At 38.6% G+C, this 19,978-nt stretch overlaps 2 protein-coding genes across 5 annotated transcripts in view; one reads left to right on the top strand and one right to left on the bottom strand.

Annotated features, from left to right (window-relative positions):
* Positions 1-85: 85 nt before the first annotated feature.
* Positions 86-12,584, top strand: LOC137288010 (keratin, type I cytoskeletal 18-like). 4 transcript variants are annotated; one of them, XM_067820372.1, is made up of 7 exons: positions 86-150; positions 4,092-4,192; positions 7,659-7,777; positions 8,799-8,913; positions 9,544-9,729; positions 10,280-10,368; positions 10,920-12,584. In XM_067820372.1, the coding sequence occupies exons 2-7, from the start codon at positions 4,094-4,096 to the stop codon at positions 10,984-10,986; spliced, it is 675 nt and encodes a 224-aa protein (XP_067676473.1). In that variant the 5' UTR covers positions 86-150; positions 4,092-4,093; the 3' UTR covers positions 10,987-12,584. The 4 variants fall into 4 exon arrangements, with proteins under 4 accessions (XP_067676473.1, XP_067676487.1, XP_067676481.1 ...); XM_067820386.1 differs by having other exon boundaries at positions 96-203; XM_067820380.1 differs by having other exon boundaries at positions 102-214.
* Positions 12,585-13,259: 675 nt separating this feature from the next.
* Positions 13,260-19,978, bottom strand: part of LOC137287600 (beta-galactosidase-1-like protein 2) — an 80,778-nt gene continuing 74,059 nt past the window's right edge. The window contains exon 18 of the mRNA XM_067819977.1: positions 13,260-19,580. Within this exon, the coding sequence (XP_067676078.1) occupies positions 19,512-19,580 (69 nt within the window). The 3' untranslated portion in view covers positions 13,260-19,511. The remainder of the gene's footprint in view (positions 19,581-19,978) is intronic.

Genomic DNA, 19,978 nt, shown 5'->3' with positions numbered 1-19,978 from the left:
AATGGAACTATTAAGAACTGTTCTGAATATATTTACACGCTAATTATATCAAATAATGAAAAAAAAATAACGATCGATATCTGGCCTTGACCTTTGAGTTTGACATCGTAAACACTTGCTGCCGCGATCACAGCTGATACAAACGTCCTGGTAATGGGAGCTTGAATGCTTCGCCTTCCTCTTTAAAGTTAGCTGCTTGTATAGTATGTATTAGGTGTGTTAGAGGTCATACTGTTATTTTTCAACCTTCATTGTGTTTATCCAGTGTCAAGCAAAGCCCAGGTTTTACGTAAGCTGAATCGTTCACGGCTCAGATTTCGATAACAAGATGGTGAAAATGGCCCCCTACCTAGGAAAGAACTACTAGTAAAATATGTTATTGCCAGAAATCAGGGAATCCTATTCAGTGCATATATTCACTGTATTTGGCCGGAGATTGATGTCTGCACTGGTAAGCCTAAGAATAAATTCCCAGTACAATCTAAAAGTTTCTATCAGTTTTTTTTCAGATTATTTAAATGCCCCACAGAATGTCAGTGTCATTATCAACCCACCCAGCCACCCCCCTTCAAAATAATTAGCAATTACGGCAAATTTGAAGGAATTGCATCTCAAATGTAAACAAACGCAGCCCATAAACACAACGCCCCTTCAATATGTTTCTGCAAAACGTGGTAGATGTATCAGTCAGAACCTATACTGGTGCCTTTTGCTATGTACAGGATCTTGTGATTTATTATTTTCTCAGTTTCCATGGAAACATTTTGGACCTAGTCTTAAAAGTGAGAGGTGTGTTTCATTTCCAAAGCAGAACTCAAAAACTTGTTAATATCTGTCAGTAGAACTTGGCAGATATGTGTGGCAGACCCCAAAGTGGTGCCTTTTGTATTTTAAAGGTTTTTGTGATTTATTATTTTCTTGGTTTCCATGGAAACATTTCGGACTTACTCTCCAAATGGAGGGATGGGCTTCGTTCCCAGAGCACAACTCAAAAACCATTTGATATCTTTCAACAGATCTTGGCAGATATATGAGACAGATCTTGAAATTGTGACTTTGCTGATTACAGATATATGGCATTTATAATTTTCATGCATTCCACTGAAACAATTCAAACTTAATCGAAAAAAACAATGAGTAACTGTGAGATGAACCTAAAGTGGTGCCTTTTGCTGTGTGCAGGTTTGTGTGATTTATTATTTTCTCGGTTTCCATGGAACCGTTTTGGACATATTCTCAAAAGCGGGAGGTGTGTTTCATTACCGGAGCATAACTTAAAATCCGTTAAATATTTTTCTGCAAAACCTGGTAGATATATCAGTCTGAACCCATGGTGCTGCCTTTTGCTATTTACAAGTTTTAGTGATACTTTCTCGGTTTTTGAATGGAAATGTTTCGGACTTGATGTCAACATGGAGGGAAAATTGGTAGATATATCATCCGAATCTAAAGTGGTGCCTTTTGCTCTATATGAGTTTTTGTGATTTCTTATTTTCTCGGCTTCCATGGAAAGGTTTCTGACTCTGTCTCAAAAGTGAGAGGTGTGTTTTGTTTCCAGAGCACTACTCAAAAACTTCCCAATATCTGTCAGCAAAACTTGGTAAATATGTGTGTGGGAGACCCCAATGTGATGCCTTTTGCTATTTACAGGGTTTTGTGATTTATAATTTTCTATGTTTCCATAGAAGCGATTTGGACTTAGTCTCAAATTGGAGGGATGGGCTTCGTTTCTGGAGCACAACCCAAAAACTTCTAAATATTTTTCTGTAAAACTTGATAGATATGCAGGGGAGACCCTAAAGTAACACTTGGTAGATATGTGTGGCAGATTCCAAAGTGGTGCCTTTTGCTCTTCACAGGTTTTTGTGATTTATTATTTTCTCAGTTTCCATGGAAACATTTCTGACTTAGTCTCAAAATGGAGGGATGAGCTTCGTTCCCAAAGCACAACTAGAAAACTATTTAATATCTTACAGCAGAACTTGGCAGATATTTGAGGCAGATCACAAAGTGGTGCCTTTTTCTATTTACAATGTTTTGACATTTTTATTTTTCACGGTTTCCATTGAAACAATTCTGACTTAGTCCCCAAATGGAGGGATGGGCTTCGTTTCCAGAGCACAACTCGAAAACCATTTGATATCTGTCAACACATCTTGACAGATATATGAGACAATGGCATTTATATTTTTCATGACTTCCATGGAAACGATTTATCAATTCTTGTTTTTGTTTTTCCATGGAACATTTTGCTGCTAGTCTAATGGTGGGGTGGGCTTCGTTTCCCAAGCAGAACTCAAAAAACTTTCAATATTTTTCTGCAAAACTTGGTAGATATATCAATCGGAACCTAAAGTGGTGCATTTTGTTGCTTACAGGTTTTTGTGATTTATTATTTTCTCGGTTCCATGAACGCGTTTCGGACTTCGTTTCTGGAGCACAACTCGAAAACCATTTCATATCTTTCAAAAGATCATGACAGATATATGAGACAGATCTTGAAATGGTGACTTTTTCGGATTACAGATATATGGCATTTATATTTTTCATGAATTCCATGGAAACAATTCAGACATGGTCTAAAAACACAATAAATAACTGTCAGATTTGCCTTTCAAATATGTGGGTGCCGGGGGGATATGTCATCTTCTGATGACTCTTGTTTGTCACTTGTAAGCGTGTGAATGAGTATGGGTTTGTGCTGTTTCTTTAAGCAATATCTGACGGGGTGCCAGAAAATGGCTTCAGGGATTGTGTTGATGTGGAAATGTAACCCAGGACTTCGGCTTCACCAGTATAACCACCAAGATGCTAGTGGTAACCTGGGACTGGAATCCCATACCTTTGGAAAGAAATCATAAGCAGGCTTATTTTCTTTGATCTAACCTTTTCATTTTGTGGTGCCATTACAGGTGTTGCATTCAGAGCATCCAGGATGCATTTTTGCTGAGGTTTGCATCACATTTAGAGGGACTATTAATTTCGGACAAATTGCTTGTCGTCAGAGGGATCGGTTGGAAAGGCTTGCTGACTTGGTTGACAAATGTCATCGGTTCCCAATTGCGCAGATCGATGCTCATGTTGTTGGTCACAGGATTATCTGGTCCAGACTCGATAATTTACAGCCCGCCGCCCTATAGTTGGAATATTGCTGAGTGCGGCGTAAAACTAAACTCACTCACTCACTCACTCACTCACTCACTCACAGGGTTACAAGACTACTCTATCACCTCTCCCGTGTAAGTTTGTCGCATGTGGATTTGTTCATGTTATAATATAGCTACATAGTCAGCACTATTCAGCAGTATGAGAGGACCCTGTAAATAACTGACAGAATATGAAAATGTGATTATGGTGCATTTCAATAAGTAAAGAAATAAGCCAACATGCACACCCATATTTCTCATCTTAAGGTATGTGGGCCAGTGCAGACATTGTTAGGTGCTTGATTAAAATCCTAAATTATTAGCGGCCCCATGAAACATGGCAGCTGTAGTTTAAGTGAAATTCAACCACAGCTATCAGTAATTTTTGATAACTGCATTATGAGCAGTGATGAAAGAAAATTATTCCAAATGGTTCAAAGGAGTTGTCTTTGGAACATGCAGCTAAAAGGTCAAATGTCAAAGTTGTGAGATGGGAAAAACGGGAAAAATAATTTTGGTTTCTCAAAAGGTATCAGTGCTATTAACATTAAACATAGTACACACATTTAGGCTAAGGCCGTTCCTTTCACAAATAAATGTTTGTAGTTTATTTTGTCATAACAGGTGCAGAGCAAGTCTGATAGGTTGAAAGGGTTTTTTTATATAGCTAGTATCAAGGATTTCACTTGCCCAACTTTCTTAGAAAAATCATGTGCAAAACCCTGCTTTTTTCATAATGGTCTCTACAACCCTGCTTAACATTGTAAAGGATTGAAGGGAAAAGGGTATTAAGTTCATCACATTTGAACACATATTTAACATTGGAAACTGGTAAATAATTTGATTTTATTCGTGTTCAGAAAGAGATCATACCCTGAAATTCAGTTACTGCATAAAGTCAGATACATTTGTCTCTTTGCATTGAATCAAATTTGGCCTTACAAGGAATGAAGGAAAGTCCAAATATGGCCTCAAATCGTCGCACAAGTACAACAGAAGTTGAGCAGCGATCCAGTGAAGCTTTTCTGAAGGGGAAAGTAAAAGAGGTGAGAAACATTGTGATTCTCTTTTAAAGGCTGTTAAGTAGATTTTCATTGAAGACAAGAAACTGAGTCAGAGTTGTTTTTTTCCATTAAAGAACAAATAAACTTTTGTTTTTTTAACTCTTTTAACCATTACATTTGAAAGACCTGTGTTTAGTCTTAAATGGAACACCAAATTCATTCTTAAAAAACTTGTGGTTAATTAATACCAAGCAATTGAAAGTTGCCAAAAAGTCATCTGTTTCACTCTCACCCGCCATCAAAACCTCAGACAGGTTACGTAACTGTCACCATGGCACTGCAGCAAACCACATTGATATCATGTGAAGAAGGATTTTCAGTTAGTTGTATAGAAAATGTGTAAGAAGCTCATCATTGTGCTGATTTGTCAAGTCAGCAAAGACATGCTGAATCATTGCATTGCTGACAATTGCTGCCACAGGTCAGATGATGGTGTCACCTTGCACAGATTTCCACCAGACCCTGCAGCGAGTATGAAGCCTGTAGTGTATGTTAAATTGCAGGGTTCGACCCCCACCTCGCTTGCAAGATCAAAATTGCTATTTAGATTTTCTTTCGGGTTAAAAAAAATCAAAACGACTTATTACTTGTAGCAAATGACTGATGACCAAAAGGAATTTGTATGACGCAACCTTTAAGTTTAGCATAACGATTTCTTCCTCTAAAGCACGGTTGTTGTAGAAGTGACAATAATGTTGTAAGTAGTACAGTGAAATACCTTTATAACGAACTCCAAGGGACCACTGAAATTAGTTCATTATATCCGTAGTTCGATATTCACGAAAATCCTTCGAACAATAAAAACACACTACAGTGTATTCAGCTACGATGTACTCAGTTTATTCATGCATTCATTCATTCATACGACAGTTACATACGTTTCACTGCAAAGTCAGTTATCTTGCTTTGTCCACGCTTGGCCGACTGCATGCGTGCAACAGCCTCGTTCATGACCCGTGAAGGTCCCGGGGTAGAATTATAGGCCTTCAGCAACCCATGCTTGCCATAAAAGGCGACTCAGCTTGTCGTAAGAGACGACTAACGGGATTGGGTGCTCAGGCTCGCTGACTTGGTTGACACATGTCATCGGTTCCCAATTACGCAGATCAATGCTCATGTTGTTGATCACTGGATTGTCTGGTCCAGACTTGATTATTTACAGACCGCCGCCATATAGCTGGAATATTGCTGAGTGCGGCGTAAAACTAAACTCACTCATTCACTCAAATCAGCTAGTGAATCAAATGAAGACATGTCAGTTGTATTTTGAGCAACCAGAAAGTTCTTCAATGTTTGAAGCGCCATATTGGCATCGGCAAACGAAGGAGGGGCCTGGTCTGGTTCATCACTGTTTGTTTCATCATCATCACACTCCGAATCAGCTCGTGAGGTTCCGTCGTTCTGATTGGATGCTGCCTTCACGATGTTGTGTTCAGATTTGCCAATCACTAGCAATTTCAGCTTTTCTGTTCCTGTCATATTGGTTGCTACTAACAAAGTTATCCGTTCTTTAGACTTCTTGCCACCACTGCTTTTCTCTGATTTTAAGTGGAGGGTTCTTTGTGGCGTTAACTTAAAGAAAAGTCACGTTTCATCAGCATTGAAAATGTCACATGGTCCATACTTTTTGAGGTAACCAGGCAGCTGGGAAGTTAACCAATCACTGACGAGGTCAGGGTTGACGGATGAACTTTCACCATGTGATGATTTAGCAACGATACCTCGATGCTGCTTAAATCTGTTAATCCAAGCTGTGTTACAGGAGAAATCTGAATGACCTAACTTTGCACCAAGTTCTTCCGCTTTTGCCTGGAGCAGGGGGCCACTCAACGGAATGTTCTCACTTCTGACAGCTTGGAACCACTTGAATAGTGCGTCTTCAACATCATGATGGCTGGCTGCACGCATCTTCTTTTCGTACTGGACTGAAGTCAGTGGACATGGTCGCATTGATGATGGAATCACGATTCTTTATTATCGTACTGAGTGTTGACTTTGGAACATCAAACTCAAAGGCTATGTCTCTCTTGGATTTAAGACCTGAATCAACTACCTGGATTATTTTCAGTTTGGTATCAAGACCAATGGCTTTCCTTTTGCAACCCGCCATGACAGCATGAGGCAAGTGTTGTACCACCACTGACGTCTAACTTATAGGTCAGTTTTCAAAGTGAGCACCTCTAACTGACACTGATTGAGTTTGCTCAGTTGGTTATTCAAACCATTAATTACTGGTAACTGGGACTCCCGGGTTCACCATACACTGATTTCAAAGTGAGCACCGCTAATTGGCAGTGACACTGATTGAGTTCGCCCAAAATACATTAAAAAATACAGGGTCTTCAGGTGCACAATGAGTGAGTGATTGGGAGTTTATGATCTTTTTTGGCCAGACCAATTTTATTTCTTGTTTTACAGATCAGTAGGCCGTAATATTTCACGAATAAGAAAACTAATATAAGTGAATTTTCCCAGGTCAGAAAATAAAATCCTTCTATTGGCCAAAATATAAACTTAAATGAATTTTTTTGATATTGTATTTTGCACCATATACACTTCAAAAATTACCAGAAGTAAAATACTTTTAGTATTTAGAAGGAATATTACTTTAACTAGTGATTTGTTTTTTTCCCGTCTACCTTTAGGTTTTCTGAGGACTCAAATCTGTAAAACAAGAAACAAAATTGTCTGGCTTTGACATGAATGAAACAAAATTTGCTTTCACAGTTGATGTTATTAAGTATTGGGTCCTGGGCAGGTTTATTTTTGAATAGATGGTAGTCTCTCTCAGGGTTGTGATGGGTAGAAACAATGTGTGCTTGTTTTTCATACTCCAGTTTGCTGCTATAACTGTCTCTGTATTCATCTTTCAGTACCAGTTGAAGCAAATTTGTGTGATTTTTCATCACTCGAATGCAGAAGGTTGAATAAAAAGAGTGAAATGTTTCTTCGACGCATCACTTTTGTTTGTGTGCATTACATTTTTTATTGCCATTCAAAAAATATGTTTTTTGACTTGCCCAGGTGACCATGTCCCAGTCATCCATTTGTCCACTGTAAGAATGAGTGTCTGTAAGAACAAGTATCACTGAATCTACAACTCATTTACACGGGCTAAACTTCACAAGCTGTATTTCTAAAAATGTGTTCCTCCTCCATCTTTTGTTTTTCCTTTCTATCAAAAATGTTTAAAAAATGTCCTACCGTCCTCATCACTTTTGAAAAATGTGTGCCCATGACACATTTCATTTTCTTATGCAGCCAAATGAAAATACCTTGCAATGACAGTGGTGTTAATCAGTCTTCTTCAAACCTCTGTCAGTTCCCGCTGATAGTCCCTAGGCAACAACTAATAACAAAACCAAAACCCAGGTCAGGCTGTTTTTCAGTCGATGCTATATTTGCAGTCAGTAAGGGATATAACTACTGTGTTTGTGTTACTCTACAGTTGGAAGACGAAGTTGCCCGCCTCAAGAAGAGACTTGATGACCTTCGGAGGGCCAAGAACACCACTATACATAAGAGGGAACGAGAAGTCATCCATGTTGGAGTTCCCTTTGGCAGAAGGTATGAGTAGTATGTATCCAGCAATGCTACAACATTTAATCCATTTTATGAATATTTTTTTTTTAAACTTACTGGAATCTAAGGTTAAAGTCATATTTTGCATGTTGTCTGTTTATCTGTTAAATTGATCTTTACGTCTTTTCTTGTAAACTTTCATTCTCTTCCCACAGTGGTTACTTGTCATATCTTCCTACGTAACCTCTGTTCTAATACGACCCTTTCATGGTGCGAGTGTTCAAGACTCATGATTGGAGGCAATCAGATTTAGTAGTGCACTCAGCAACCTTGTTTCAAAAAAGAGTGTTCACAAGTTCTCGGTAATTTCCAGATGCATTGTGAAAACTAGAACCTCTTCCCGCGCGCGATACTCAAATGTTTCTTCTAGACAGAACTCAGTCATGTCATGTTTGTTTCTCCACATTGCTTGCATTTGTCAAGTTGAATCTAGGTTGATGTAACACGTGTTCTGATTGGACAGAAAAAAGGGGAGATAAATCTGCCATTTTCTACCGCTAGGGTAATTTTTGAGAACCGCGAAATATGGCCATATTAGAACAGAGGTTCGTAGGAAGATATGACAAGCAACCTCTGTGGGAAGAGAATGGTAACCTTTCAGAAAAGTGGGGGTTTTTTTGATGTTTAACTCTGCTCTCAGCAATATTTGATTTCTGTGGCAGCGGTCACTAAATATTTGAGTCAGGACCAGACTCTCCAGTGATTAAACAGCATAAGCATCAATCTACGCAATTGGGATACAATGACATGTGTTTACCTAGTCAGAGAGTCTGACCATGCAATCATTTTAGTCACCCCTTATGACAAGCATGGGTTGCAGGAGATGACATCTACAGCTATGCATTATGTTAGACTTCATACACTTCGAAAAGAGAGTCTGGTTTAGATTAAGATCTTGGAACTCAGGGCAGGTCGGTGGCCCAATGGTGGTCATGCCAGTGACTAATGTGTCAGGCCTACTTCTGTCATGATATTGCTGAAATGTTCATGTGTTCTAATGTATTAGAGAAGGCAAGTCTGAGACGAAGAAAGAGGGCACTGTTGATTCAGCCAAAGAGATAGATGAGCTGAGGAAGCAGTTTGCTAAAGAACTGGAAATTGTGAAGACACAACACGCACAGGTTTGTTGGCAAAGACTTTTTTGAAAACTGGTCTTCAGTAACCTATGTTTGCCCTAAAAAGCTACTAATGGGATCAGGTGGTCTGGCTCACTGGCTTGGGCGACACATATCATTGTATATCCCAGTTGCGTAGATTGATTCTGATGACAACTGGGGTAGGTAATTCAGTTACGATAGGGATAAGTACTTACCTGGACAATGATGGCGTAGTTATTTACCTGGATGATGATGGAGATAGGTATTTACCTGGGTGACAATGGGTATTCTTTTAGTGGGTTGGAAATACTGCTGGGTTGGCCAGTCACATCCCACAGAATCACTTCCAATTAATATACATAAGTACTCATGCATAAGGAACCGTAGTCTGAAGTTATGAATGATGCGCTTTGGTTTTGTTTTTTTCCTACCTGGGATGTCACTCTTTATTTTTGGTATTATCACCCTCATACAGCTCAGCATTATTAGCTTTCAATAATAAGCTGTACATAGATATGAAGATGGGAAGTTTTCGTTCTGATTTGGAAATTTTAAAAAATGTTTGCTGTGGACATGGGACCAACTTCTAAGACGGTCAAGATGAATCCTTGAAAACAGCATTTCTACCCTCACAGGACTGACCTCAAATTTTAGGAATCCAAGTGTGACCATGAGGCTGAGCTGGCCCGACTGAGGGTGGAACTGAGTGAGGCTGAAGGAGAAAACGCTGCCCTGAGGGTGGAGAACCAGGAGCTGAGGGAGAGAGTAAACACCCTGGCCATGGAGCTTAGTGTCAAGGAAGCAGGCTGGTGTGACAGGGAGGAGAAGCTCAAGTTGCAGGTAGGAATTTACCTGGATGATGATGGGGATAGGTATTAACCTGGATGAAGATGGGGGTAGGGATTTACGTGGATGAGGGTGGAGGTAGTAATTTACCTGTATGAGGATGGAGGTAGTGATTTACCTGAGTGAGGATGGAGGTAGAGATTTACCTGGGTGAGGATGGAGGTAGAGATTTACTTGGGTGAGGATGGAGGTAGTGATCTACCTGGGAGAGGGTGGTGGTAGTGATTTACCTGGTGAGGGTGGAGGTAGAGCTTTACCTGGGTGGAGTTAGATGTAGAGATATACCTGGGTGAATAAGGAGGTAGGGTTTGTTTATGTTCAATTCTAACTGAGGGGCTGGTGATATACAGAGTAGAAACTGAAGGTGAAGGTTGGCATTTATCTGGTCTAAGTATTTGCAAGTCCAACGGACTCTTAGTAAGATTTTTGAGAGTAACAACTTCTTGACAGTATCACATTAAAAGCACTGTACCCTTACATCCTCACTAAGTTGTGAGGAAGATGTACATGGGATGTTACAAAACTTATACACCACTTGTTTCAGCTGCAGCAGTCCTGGGGGGAGAAGTACAAAGCTTGGATGGAGTCGACGGAGGCCAAGATAATGGAGCTGCAGCAGACCAACGCATTACTGTGAGTGTGCGTCCTACATCAAACTTCAGATTGGATGGGAGTGGGAGTCCTGTCTTCCACAACATTGACACAACTAAATAAGAGTCCTACTAAATGTCTCTCAAGGGTTCTGTCCCTTATTTATGATTCTGCTTCCAGTTGAACTAAGTGGTAAACGCGTAGATCTGCATCCGTTCTGGGCCCTGTTTCACAAAGCTGTTGTAGTGATATGACTCTCTGACCTCCTATACTGTAACATAGCCTTACAACAGTCCCAGCGCTATCATAGCTTTGTAAAACAAGGCTCATGCTCTCTTCCTGTATCAGTCTGATTTTGCACTGTGTAATATTATAACAGTAATATTATCACATGAGGTGTTAAAGGTGTATTTTGCTAGGGATCATGCATAGATTAGAATGTGACCCAAAGTTGAAAGAGGCAACTAATTTGGGACCTTGTGGGTTATCTGGGCTAAAATTGCCCCCAGCAGCCTGTCACCTATTCTGTACATTTGTTTGCATGTGACACATTTCTGTGTAGTGTGAAACACTGTGTTGTTTGTGTTTTTCAGTCGTGGCTATTTGAAGAAGCAGAAGCCTGGTGGATCAGACCCCTCTGGACAAGATCAGGACCAATGAACGGTTGCCACGGATACAGACAACCACAATGTTTTCCAATAAGTGATTCCAAGTATTTTTATATCATTGTTTTCAGAAAATTTATGCAACAACACTGTGATATTCTGAGGTAGTTCCAACAAAGATGATACTTGACTGGATTGTGATCTTTGTGTTATTTTGTTAATAATCGGCTATCATGACACAGTGACTGAAATTATGAGAACTGCTCACCCGACCCTCTTACAGTCTTCAAGATCTGCATGTGATCTTACTGTTGTTAGTTGTGAATGGTGAGACATGGTGTCATTTAACAGTAGTCAGCTGAATAGGTTTGATGGACAATTTTAGAAATATTTTATATCTGACAAACAGGAAATGAATCTAGTTGCATTCATCAATATCATCTGTTGACATCTCACTATCATTGCTATCAACTGAACCTGTTAACCACAAAATATTTGAGAGTGAATTAGTGAGTTTAGTTTTACGCTGCTTTTAGTGATATCACCGCAGGGGACACCGAAAAAGGGGCTTCACACATTTAGCGAATGTGGCAATTCAAACCTGAATCTTTGTTTGTGACAACTGGACTGCCCAGGCAAGGTTTGAATTGAAATTACATACCACATACCAAAAGTATAGCTGGCTAGAAGCTCATGCGACAATATAGTACTGGTATTATAAATTCATTTCCAAAAGAAACGTATGAATATTTGAAATTACACAAAACAGAACGTAAATTAAGGTGAAGTGATGAATGTTGAATTCTCAGGTAGTAATTCTTGTTATGTGTCCTGATGATAACCTGGTGGTTGCACAGTGAGCCATACTCCATACTGACATGTCTTTTCTCAGGACTTTCAAGGGGCATTATCTTATGGCAGAATATAAGGTCTTATTGAAGTTACCACAGAACATGTCAAGGTTATGAATAAAAATCATTTGTGTGTTCCCTGAAGAGCTCACATTGTTTTCTCTGAATTTCTTCAGGAACAAACATCAGTCTCTTAACCACTGTATTACAGTGTTGTTTCTTTTCAAACTGGACCCGTGAAGGTCCTGGGGTAGAAAAGGCCTTCAGCAACCGATGCTTGCCATAAAAGGCAGCTATGATTGTCGTAAGAGGCGACTAACGGGATCGGGTGGTCAGGCTTGCTGACTTGGTTGACACATGTCATCGGTTCCCAAATGTGGAGATCGATGCTCATGTTGTTGATCACTGGATTGTCTGGTTCAGACTCGATTATTTACAGACCGCCGCCATATAGCTGGAATATTGCTGAGTGCGGCATATAACTAAACTCACTCACTCTTTTTGAACTGACTATATTTACTGAAAATGAATTAGTTGAGAGTCAGTTCCAGCTTATTAGGCACAGTTGATGACATCTTGTTATGTAATCGTTGATCTTGATATTTATTGTAACTGTTCTGCACAGAAAACATTTTTCGTTGTTTTATGTGCATGTGAAGACCCAATAAATTTGTCTTTATTCCAAAGCTGAGCGTGATGAAGCATGGTCTGTGATAGTATATTTATCGGATATACTTTTGTTTGATACAATTGTTTTCTTATTTTTCTGCTAATATGTCAATAAATTATTTCATAAAATTTGCTTAATGGTTTGTATTATTGCATGATGCAGGAATCAGCTGTTAAGGTGTTGTCATGTGACCGGATACTGGTACTATGTACTCAATTTACTTATAGGACTTTGGAGAGTGAAGGACTTTGGTGAGTGAGTGAGTGAGTGAGTGAGTGAGTGAGTGTGAGTGAGTGTGAGTGAGTGAGTGAGTATGCTGCATTTAGCATTATTCAAGCAACATTAGTGAAACTGAAATGGGCCTCACAAGCCCATTATTCAAGCAACATTCGTGACACTGAAATGGGCCTCACACATTGTGCCCATGTGTCTTTGCATTATGAGTGGACATTATTATCACATTATTTTGAAGATTGAATTATTTGAAATCAATATTAAATTCAACCAGAGTAAGTGTATCTCCTACACAAGATGAGTGACTGAGGATGGAATTGATGTGTCAGTGAGTGATCCAGAAAGAATTTCATTGTTACGTCATCAATGCACCTTAATTACTTGTCACCACCATTTCCATTCCAAATGTTTTACTGCATAATAAATGTTTTTGGACCTGCTTTCCCTGTATCTCACTGCCATGCTGACGACAATGCATCGGTCAAACCTTACTCACTGTCTCTTTTTTCATATGTGAAAGAAAAACAAATTGACTGAAAATGTTAAAACCACTGAATCATGAATGCAACCAAGTTTTAGTGAGAGATATCATTTTATTGGTAAGCAGTAAAAAAATCAGCATGTGTAAATAGATAAACTGCAAATACTCACATTCCCCAAATAATTAACAAAATATGTAACAATTAAATGAAAGTGTTCCAACAATCCAAGATGACATCAGAAAATAATTTCTATAATGGTACAAAGCATAGCAAAATTAGTGGCAAGAAAATCACTGCAGCCCACTTCACTTACCTCCCACTGAGTCATGCTTCATTCATGACATTCATTAGATACTAGCACTTAATAAGCATACATGAACATATACATCATTTACATGTTATTTAAGAAATATGTGAAAATACAGATGTAACCAATACATTGTTAATGTTTTTTGCCCTTTTTATTTCCGCTAGTCAGTATATACAAGTGTCAAACATACAAAAACATTTCTCCATTGTCAAGTGTAGTCTTCAAGCCCTGGACATATATACATACTACGTACATCATACCAGGATATATATAAGGCTGGCTCATAAGATTGACCATCAGATGTATTGTCGAGGGAATAATTATGAACGATAATTGATAAGAAAATTGTGTCATAGAGAATACCTTTGACAATCCCCTTTATAACTGTATATCAATTATTCAAAGGCATAATGTCACACATTGTCAACAAACTTTTGGCTTGTATTGTATTGTATACACTGGGACATATGCACTCACTTCTGCCTCCTATTGATGCAATGAAAGACTTATTATCCCATATAACTCACCTGAAACTGATAATTGAAACTTTGAGACGAACAGCTTCCAAACAGAGAACACTTGCCATATATGGAATGTAGACTATTGCTCCGTACATTGAAGAACTGTTGCATGTGATGTTGTTGGTGTTTGCTGAACTGGTTTCAGTGACAACCTGTGAGTAGCATATTCATAAAGAGCACTTCAAAGGACATGACACCTTGGAGTTTGCTTGAAATATTTTTCAGTTAGAAGAGGGAGTCGATTTAATGCACCGTTGCATTAATTCATATGATCTTTTAAATTTAATATCAGAAACTAAATAAGCAATTAATTAATTTTTAGGGGAAACTATATGGTTACTTCCCTAAGGGCTGTTAGTATTCCTGTGAAAAGTACATTTTTATTTTCTAGGGAAGTGTGTTATGATATGGTACTTTTAAGAGTTCTTTGGCTGATAAATAAACAAAGCTGCTGGCACACTGTTATTCACTGAGTGCTTCTAGATTATGTTCAGGTAGCTGCTTTTGCAAATAATCAAGGTATGAATGTGTCATCAGTGATGTAAATTATGTTGAAATAAACTTTTTGCTCGAAGACTTCTGTGATATGTATCAATACTCAGTATCTGTATGATCCATAACACAACATAGCCCTAGATGCTAAAGATACATACAGCATCTGGCCATATTATGAAGTACAATTTAACAGCGTTGATCTCGTGCATGGCGAAGCCAGTACTGCTACTCAAAAATGACACTGCATATCGTTGTAATATTTTGTACATGAAACAATATATGACTGAAGGGTGGATGAAAGGAAAATGACTGCAAAATTTAGTTCCAAACCTATCTGACCCCTTGATAAGCAGAAGAAACATGCAGAAATCATTATGCAAATGATAATGAGATACTTCAAACTGTGCAGCCTACTAAACCAGTTGGAACATACTACATCATCGCTACATCATCGCTGCATCATCGCAACAAAATCAGTGGGATTTTATGGGCAAGAATGTTGAAAAATCATTAGCAACCAACTTCATCAATATTGATCAAATTATCTCAGAACTTCTCAGCCATTCCTCGTACACATGTGAGATACATATATATATATATTACTTCCATTAAACAACGGTATATATATGATACATATAACATAACGATATAAATGATCTATACATACATCCTTGTATATATGAATATATCATTTCCATTCTCATTTGGGAAAATATTACATCACAAGATTTCACACATACTTATCAACACAATGGTACAATAAATACATGTTCTTGGATTAACATACATTATTGAATAGCATTCGTTCAAAATGAGTTGAGATGTGCAGACTACCTAGAAACGTGTAGGGCAGAACACATTGTTTCCTCGATATCCAGTGTCTGTTCTGTTGTGCTATGATCACAACTCCAGTGTACCCAGTTCTGAGTGCTTGAGTATGTACACTTTCAAGCAATATTGCAGCAATGTCATGGTGGGGGACACCAGGAATGGACCTCATACGTTGGACGCATGTGTGGAATCAAACCCGGGTCTTCAGAGTGATGAACAAATGCTTTAACCACAAAGCTACGCCTCCACCCCTTCACCCCTCCGTAACTAGAACGTCAAGCAGTATCACCGTTACTCAATTTGTTCATGTCAACTGAAGCACATCCACACTAGCTACAAGCATAATGCCTACCCTGTTAAAGTACTAAGGAAACTTGAAACAACTTTCTAATACGACTGTAAACAGTTGTAGGGAACTCAAAAGGACTGCTTATTTGGGTTTGATTTAACCATAGTCCGCAACATTTTTGACTAAAATGTACAGCTAGTGAATAAACAAAAACTCTGTTTGATATGTCTGTCAGTTTGTTAGTAACATAGTTTACTTAACTTAATCTAAGCTGGACGAAATTGTGAATGTAGATACACTCCAAAGTTAATATTCAAGGTCACATTGCACAAACCAATTGTAGAGCTAGACAGTCGTAAGACTGCGTTAAGGTATTGGAGTTACAATGATCTTAGTGCTATGATCACTTTGTTGAACAGGGCACAGATGCTTGTTTAGAGACCACAGATGTAAAGGGCTGAGTCACAGACTCTCAATTTGCCATGCGAGGGACAGACTCACACTGCCTTGAATGTCACTACGGTGAGAGCATTTATCACCCTGATAAACGAGGATGGCAACTGTGTGTTTACAAGTAACACTGTCAACATATTCTTGATTATAATACAAGTCTATATTATACAACTGTGGCATTCATTATTCTTTGCTTCCTCAGGATCTCATTGTCAGGTGCACATCAACTTAGGGAAAGCTCAGTGAAAAGTGCGTAGCGAAAGGGGGCATTTTATAACATTGCTCCAAATGACAAATGCTGTACTTCTAAGGGACATAGTTCTGTACAATGAATTATTGTGCCATCTCTGACTACTGAGGTAGGTTTAGAGCTGAAAGGATATATTTGCATGACTGGCTGAAACAAACAGCAAAACCCAACAGAAAAAGGCATATAAATAAAAGATTTGAAGTGATTTTTTTTTTCAAATGACAAAATGATACACTTGTTGTATAACAGCTCATATGAATATAAACATCAAACCCTATAGACATCAACCACCCCAACCTCTTGAACGTAGCTGCATTGTATTAGGTAAACAGTTACGTTTAACACCACCCCTGAATACCCCTAAATGATACGTGCTCTCTCCATTCTGCCATACATCCTCTCAGTTCAACATTTTAATTGACATTTGAACCATTTTGGCCAAAAACTAACTAAGCTGTTCTCCTAAAACTAATAACTGATAAGACATTTTGCTGAAATAACTTGTACCAATTTACTGCTTGTCTTCTGAACTATTTTCCATAAAACTGATCATTAAGTTTCAATGAATTGTAAGATCTTCCTGAGGTAGAGATGTAAGCTGACAATAACATTCTAGGTTCCAGCCTTGACAAACTTGTATGGAATTTCCTGATCTGATTGCATCGTCACCAGGGGCTATTACAAGTTACGACATGTTCCTCCAGATGGCCCGTCAAGTTACAGCTATCAAATTGTTTTATTTACTTCAAACAAAATCGTAATATCATTCAAGATGAGCTGATCCATAGTGAAGATTTACTTTCAAATTGGAGTCGGAACTTGCAAAGCTATTTAAATCACTTAAGCAAGGATACAACTTAGGAAAAGATTTTGAAATATTTGTTGACGCTCAGCCACTGACAAACCTCTTTTTGTTTATCATGCCCTCTACCCACATCAGCAAGGCAGTTGCAGTGTTTACTGCCATGGATGTTATACTGATTGGACTATGAACAGACTCATAAGGCAAGCAAAACATTGCGCCAGTTTCCAACCCCAGTAGGCAAGGGTAGAAACTTGAATTTTGTAGTCAGTTATCTCCCTGGACTCTTTTGTAGTCAGATTTCTCCCTTGACTCAGGAAGATGAAATGCCACATGTAGTAGATTGTGTTCACTAACAGACACTAAAGACAAGCAATTTGTTCATAATGCTGATCAACCCAGACTGGTAACAGGAATCCAGTCTGATATCACATTCAGTCTATTCTTTACAAAAAAAGATCATGATTAAGCACAAGCTTGCTTTTTGATGTTTTTTTCACACCCAAATATTTCAAGATTATATTTTGGAATTAACAAATCATTATCTTACCTCACACATAATGTTGTTTTCTGATTGGCTAAGAGCTCTTCTATTATTTTCAATGTACCCTGTTACAATTGAGGTACATTGCAATGTGCTAATGGTAACTCATTTGGTATTTCATGGTAGTACTTCTATATCTCAAGCAACACTGAATCATGCATGATGCACGTAAATTACCGATATTTTCCGAATGCTAATCAAAGAAGGGATATAACTGTAAATTTGCTTTAATATGCAAACATTTGCCTCACATTCCAGCAAATACATTTTGACAAAACGTTCAAATGTAGTCCTTGTGATTATTAAGAAGGGGAATTACACTAAGATATTTTACTTAGATAATACCTGCAGGAAAAAGAGCAAAACGCCAGATTCAAACCATTTGATTCACACAGGTTGGCTGAACTGTACAATCCGATTCCCATGCTTCAAACAGGTCAAAAATTAACATTGAGGTGTTAGGTAAGATAAATACATTGTTCACTGGTGCCTCAGGGCCAGTGGGTTGCTGTACCCTTGATGTTTGTTTATGTTCCCCTCGCCCTTTGGGCACAGGAAACATAAACATTCATCAACGGTACATCAACCCATGCCCCTCTCGTGACCAGTGAACAACTTATATTGTTACTGCCCCGGCATATTTTTTATTTCACATGTCTTTGTTTTGACTAATAGCAAACGTCTGTGCTATACACAGTGTTTCTATCCACATATTTTCCTTAACAAAAGCAACTCTTCATAACTATCAGTTGTGTTTAACACAAGCAATTGTTCATCCCTACCGAATGTGTTTAACATAAGCAACAGTTTATACCTCCAGTTGTGTTTCATACAAGTGACAGTTTATCATGTAATGTATATATTATCACAGATTATAACAGGTTGCATAATTTTGTTCCTAGAAGCATAATAATTGTTCCTAAAACAAGGACTTTGAATAAATACTGTAATTATAGAATATCAGGTCATATCACAGTAGGTGACACAAGAAATGGGCTTCACACATTGTACTCATGTAGGGAATCAAACCCATGCTTTAACCACTCACCACCCTCCTTAGAATAGTATCAGAGTAAATGACAAACATCCTGCTCATGATGCTGGTGCAGTAATGATGATTGTTGTTGCTCAGATTGCAATTAATTACATATGTTTTATGTAAGAAACAAGCATTGTCATCCACGAAGCAGGTGAACTGAAATTGGTCCCTTGCATTACAGTGTCCCAAGGAGATTATCACAGAGAGGCTGATGTAGTTTGGGGGGACCTTCACCCTTCCAGTACCAAAGACTTTACCCCCACACCTAGAGGAACTGACAACAGAGTTAAGAGTCAGGGATAATATTATGGAGCGAGTCACAGACAACTCCTGTCACTACTGAGATAGGGGTCAAGGTTAAGTCAGAATCCCACAATAAGGTCACAGGTTGTTGACCGTGGAGCTTGATTAAGTCAAAGTTTGTAAATAGCCTTCAAACCTTGTAGCTTGGCCAAGTCAAAGATAGCAGCTAGTCCTCAAATCCTACTGCTTGGCCAAGTCAAAGATAGTAGCTATCCCTCAAATCCCATTGATTGACTAAGTTCAAGGTTGTTGCCAGCCTTCAAATCCTATAACTTGGCCAAGTTCAAGCTAGTAACTAGACCTAAAATCTTTTGGCTTGGCCAAATCCAAGCTAGTAGCTAGACCTCAAATCCCAAGGTGAAGCCTGTAGCTAGTCCTCAAATCTTGTTGCTTCTCCAAGTCCAAGGTTGTTGTCACCTCTCAAATCTTGTTGCTTGTCCTGTCACATTTTGACTAAGATGGAAGAACCTTTAGGTGGTAGGACTGATGGCAATGTTGTAATCTCCTCAACCGAGGTCCGGTGTACTCTGGAAGGTGATCTCAGGTGCTGGCTTGTGTAGCTCGAAGATCATGACCTGGCAAGAACAATATGTAGAATAATTCAAAACTTGATGACACAGTTTCAAGATGAACTGCATTTCTTCATATTTTGATCAGTGATTCATCTTTAATTTCACAGCCTAAATAACCACTAAAATAGATTTTCCATATTTGTATAGACAAACAGTAAAGATCAGTTTTGAATCATGAATGTGTGTTAACGTTTTACGGCATAGTCATATACTAAATTAGGACATGCTCAATGAATTGGTTGACATGTCACTGTATCCCAAATGCATAGATCGATGCTCCTGTTGCTGATTACTGAATTGTCTGGTCCAGACTAAATCATTTACAGACTGCCGTCATAACACTGGAACATTGCTGAGTGTGACGTAAAACTAAACTCACCCTCGAACTCACTCACTCACTC

This window comes from Haliotis asinina, chromosome 1 (assembly GCF_037392515.1).
Source record: "Haliotis asinina isolate JCU_RB_2024 chromosome 1, JCU_Hal_asi_v2, whole genome shotgun sequence".
Taxonomy (NCBI): Eukaryota; Metazoa; Mollusca; class Gastropoda; order Lepetellida; family Haliotidae; genus Haliotis; species Haliotis asinina.
This window is presented reverse-complemented; position numbering and strand designations above follow the sequence as displayed.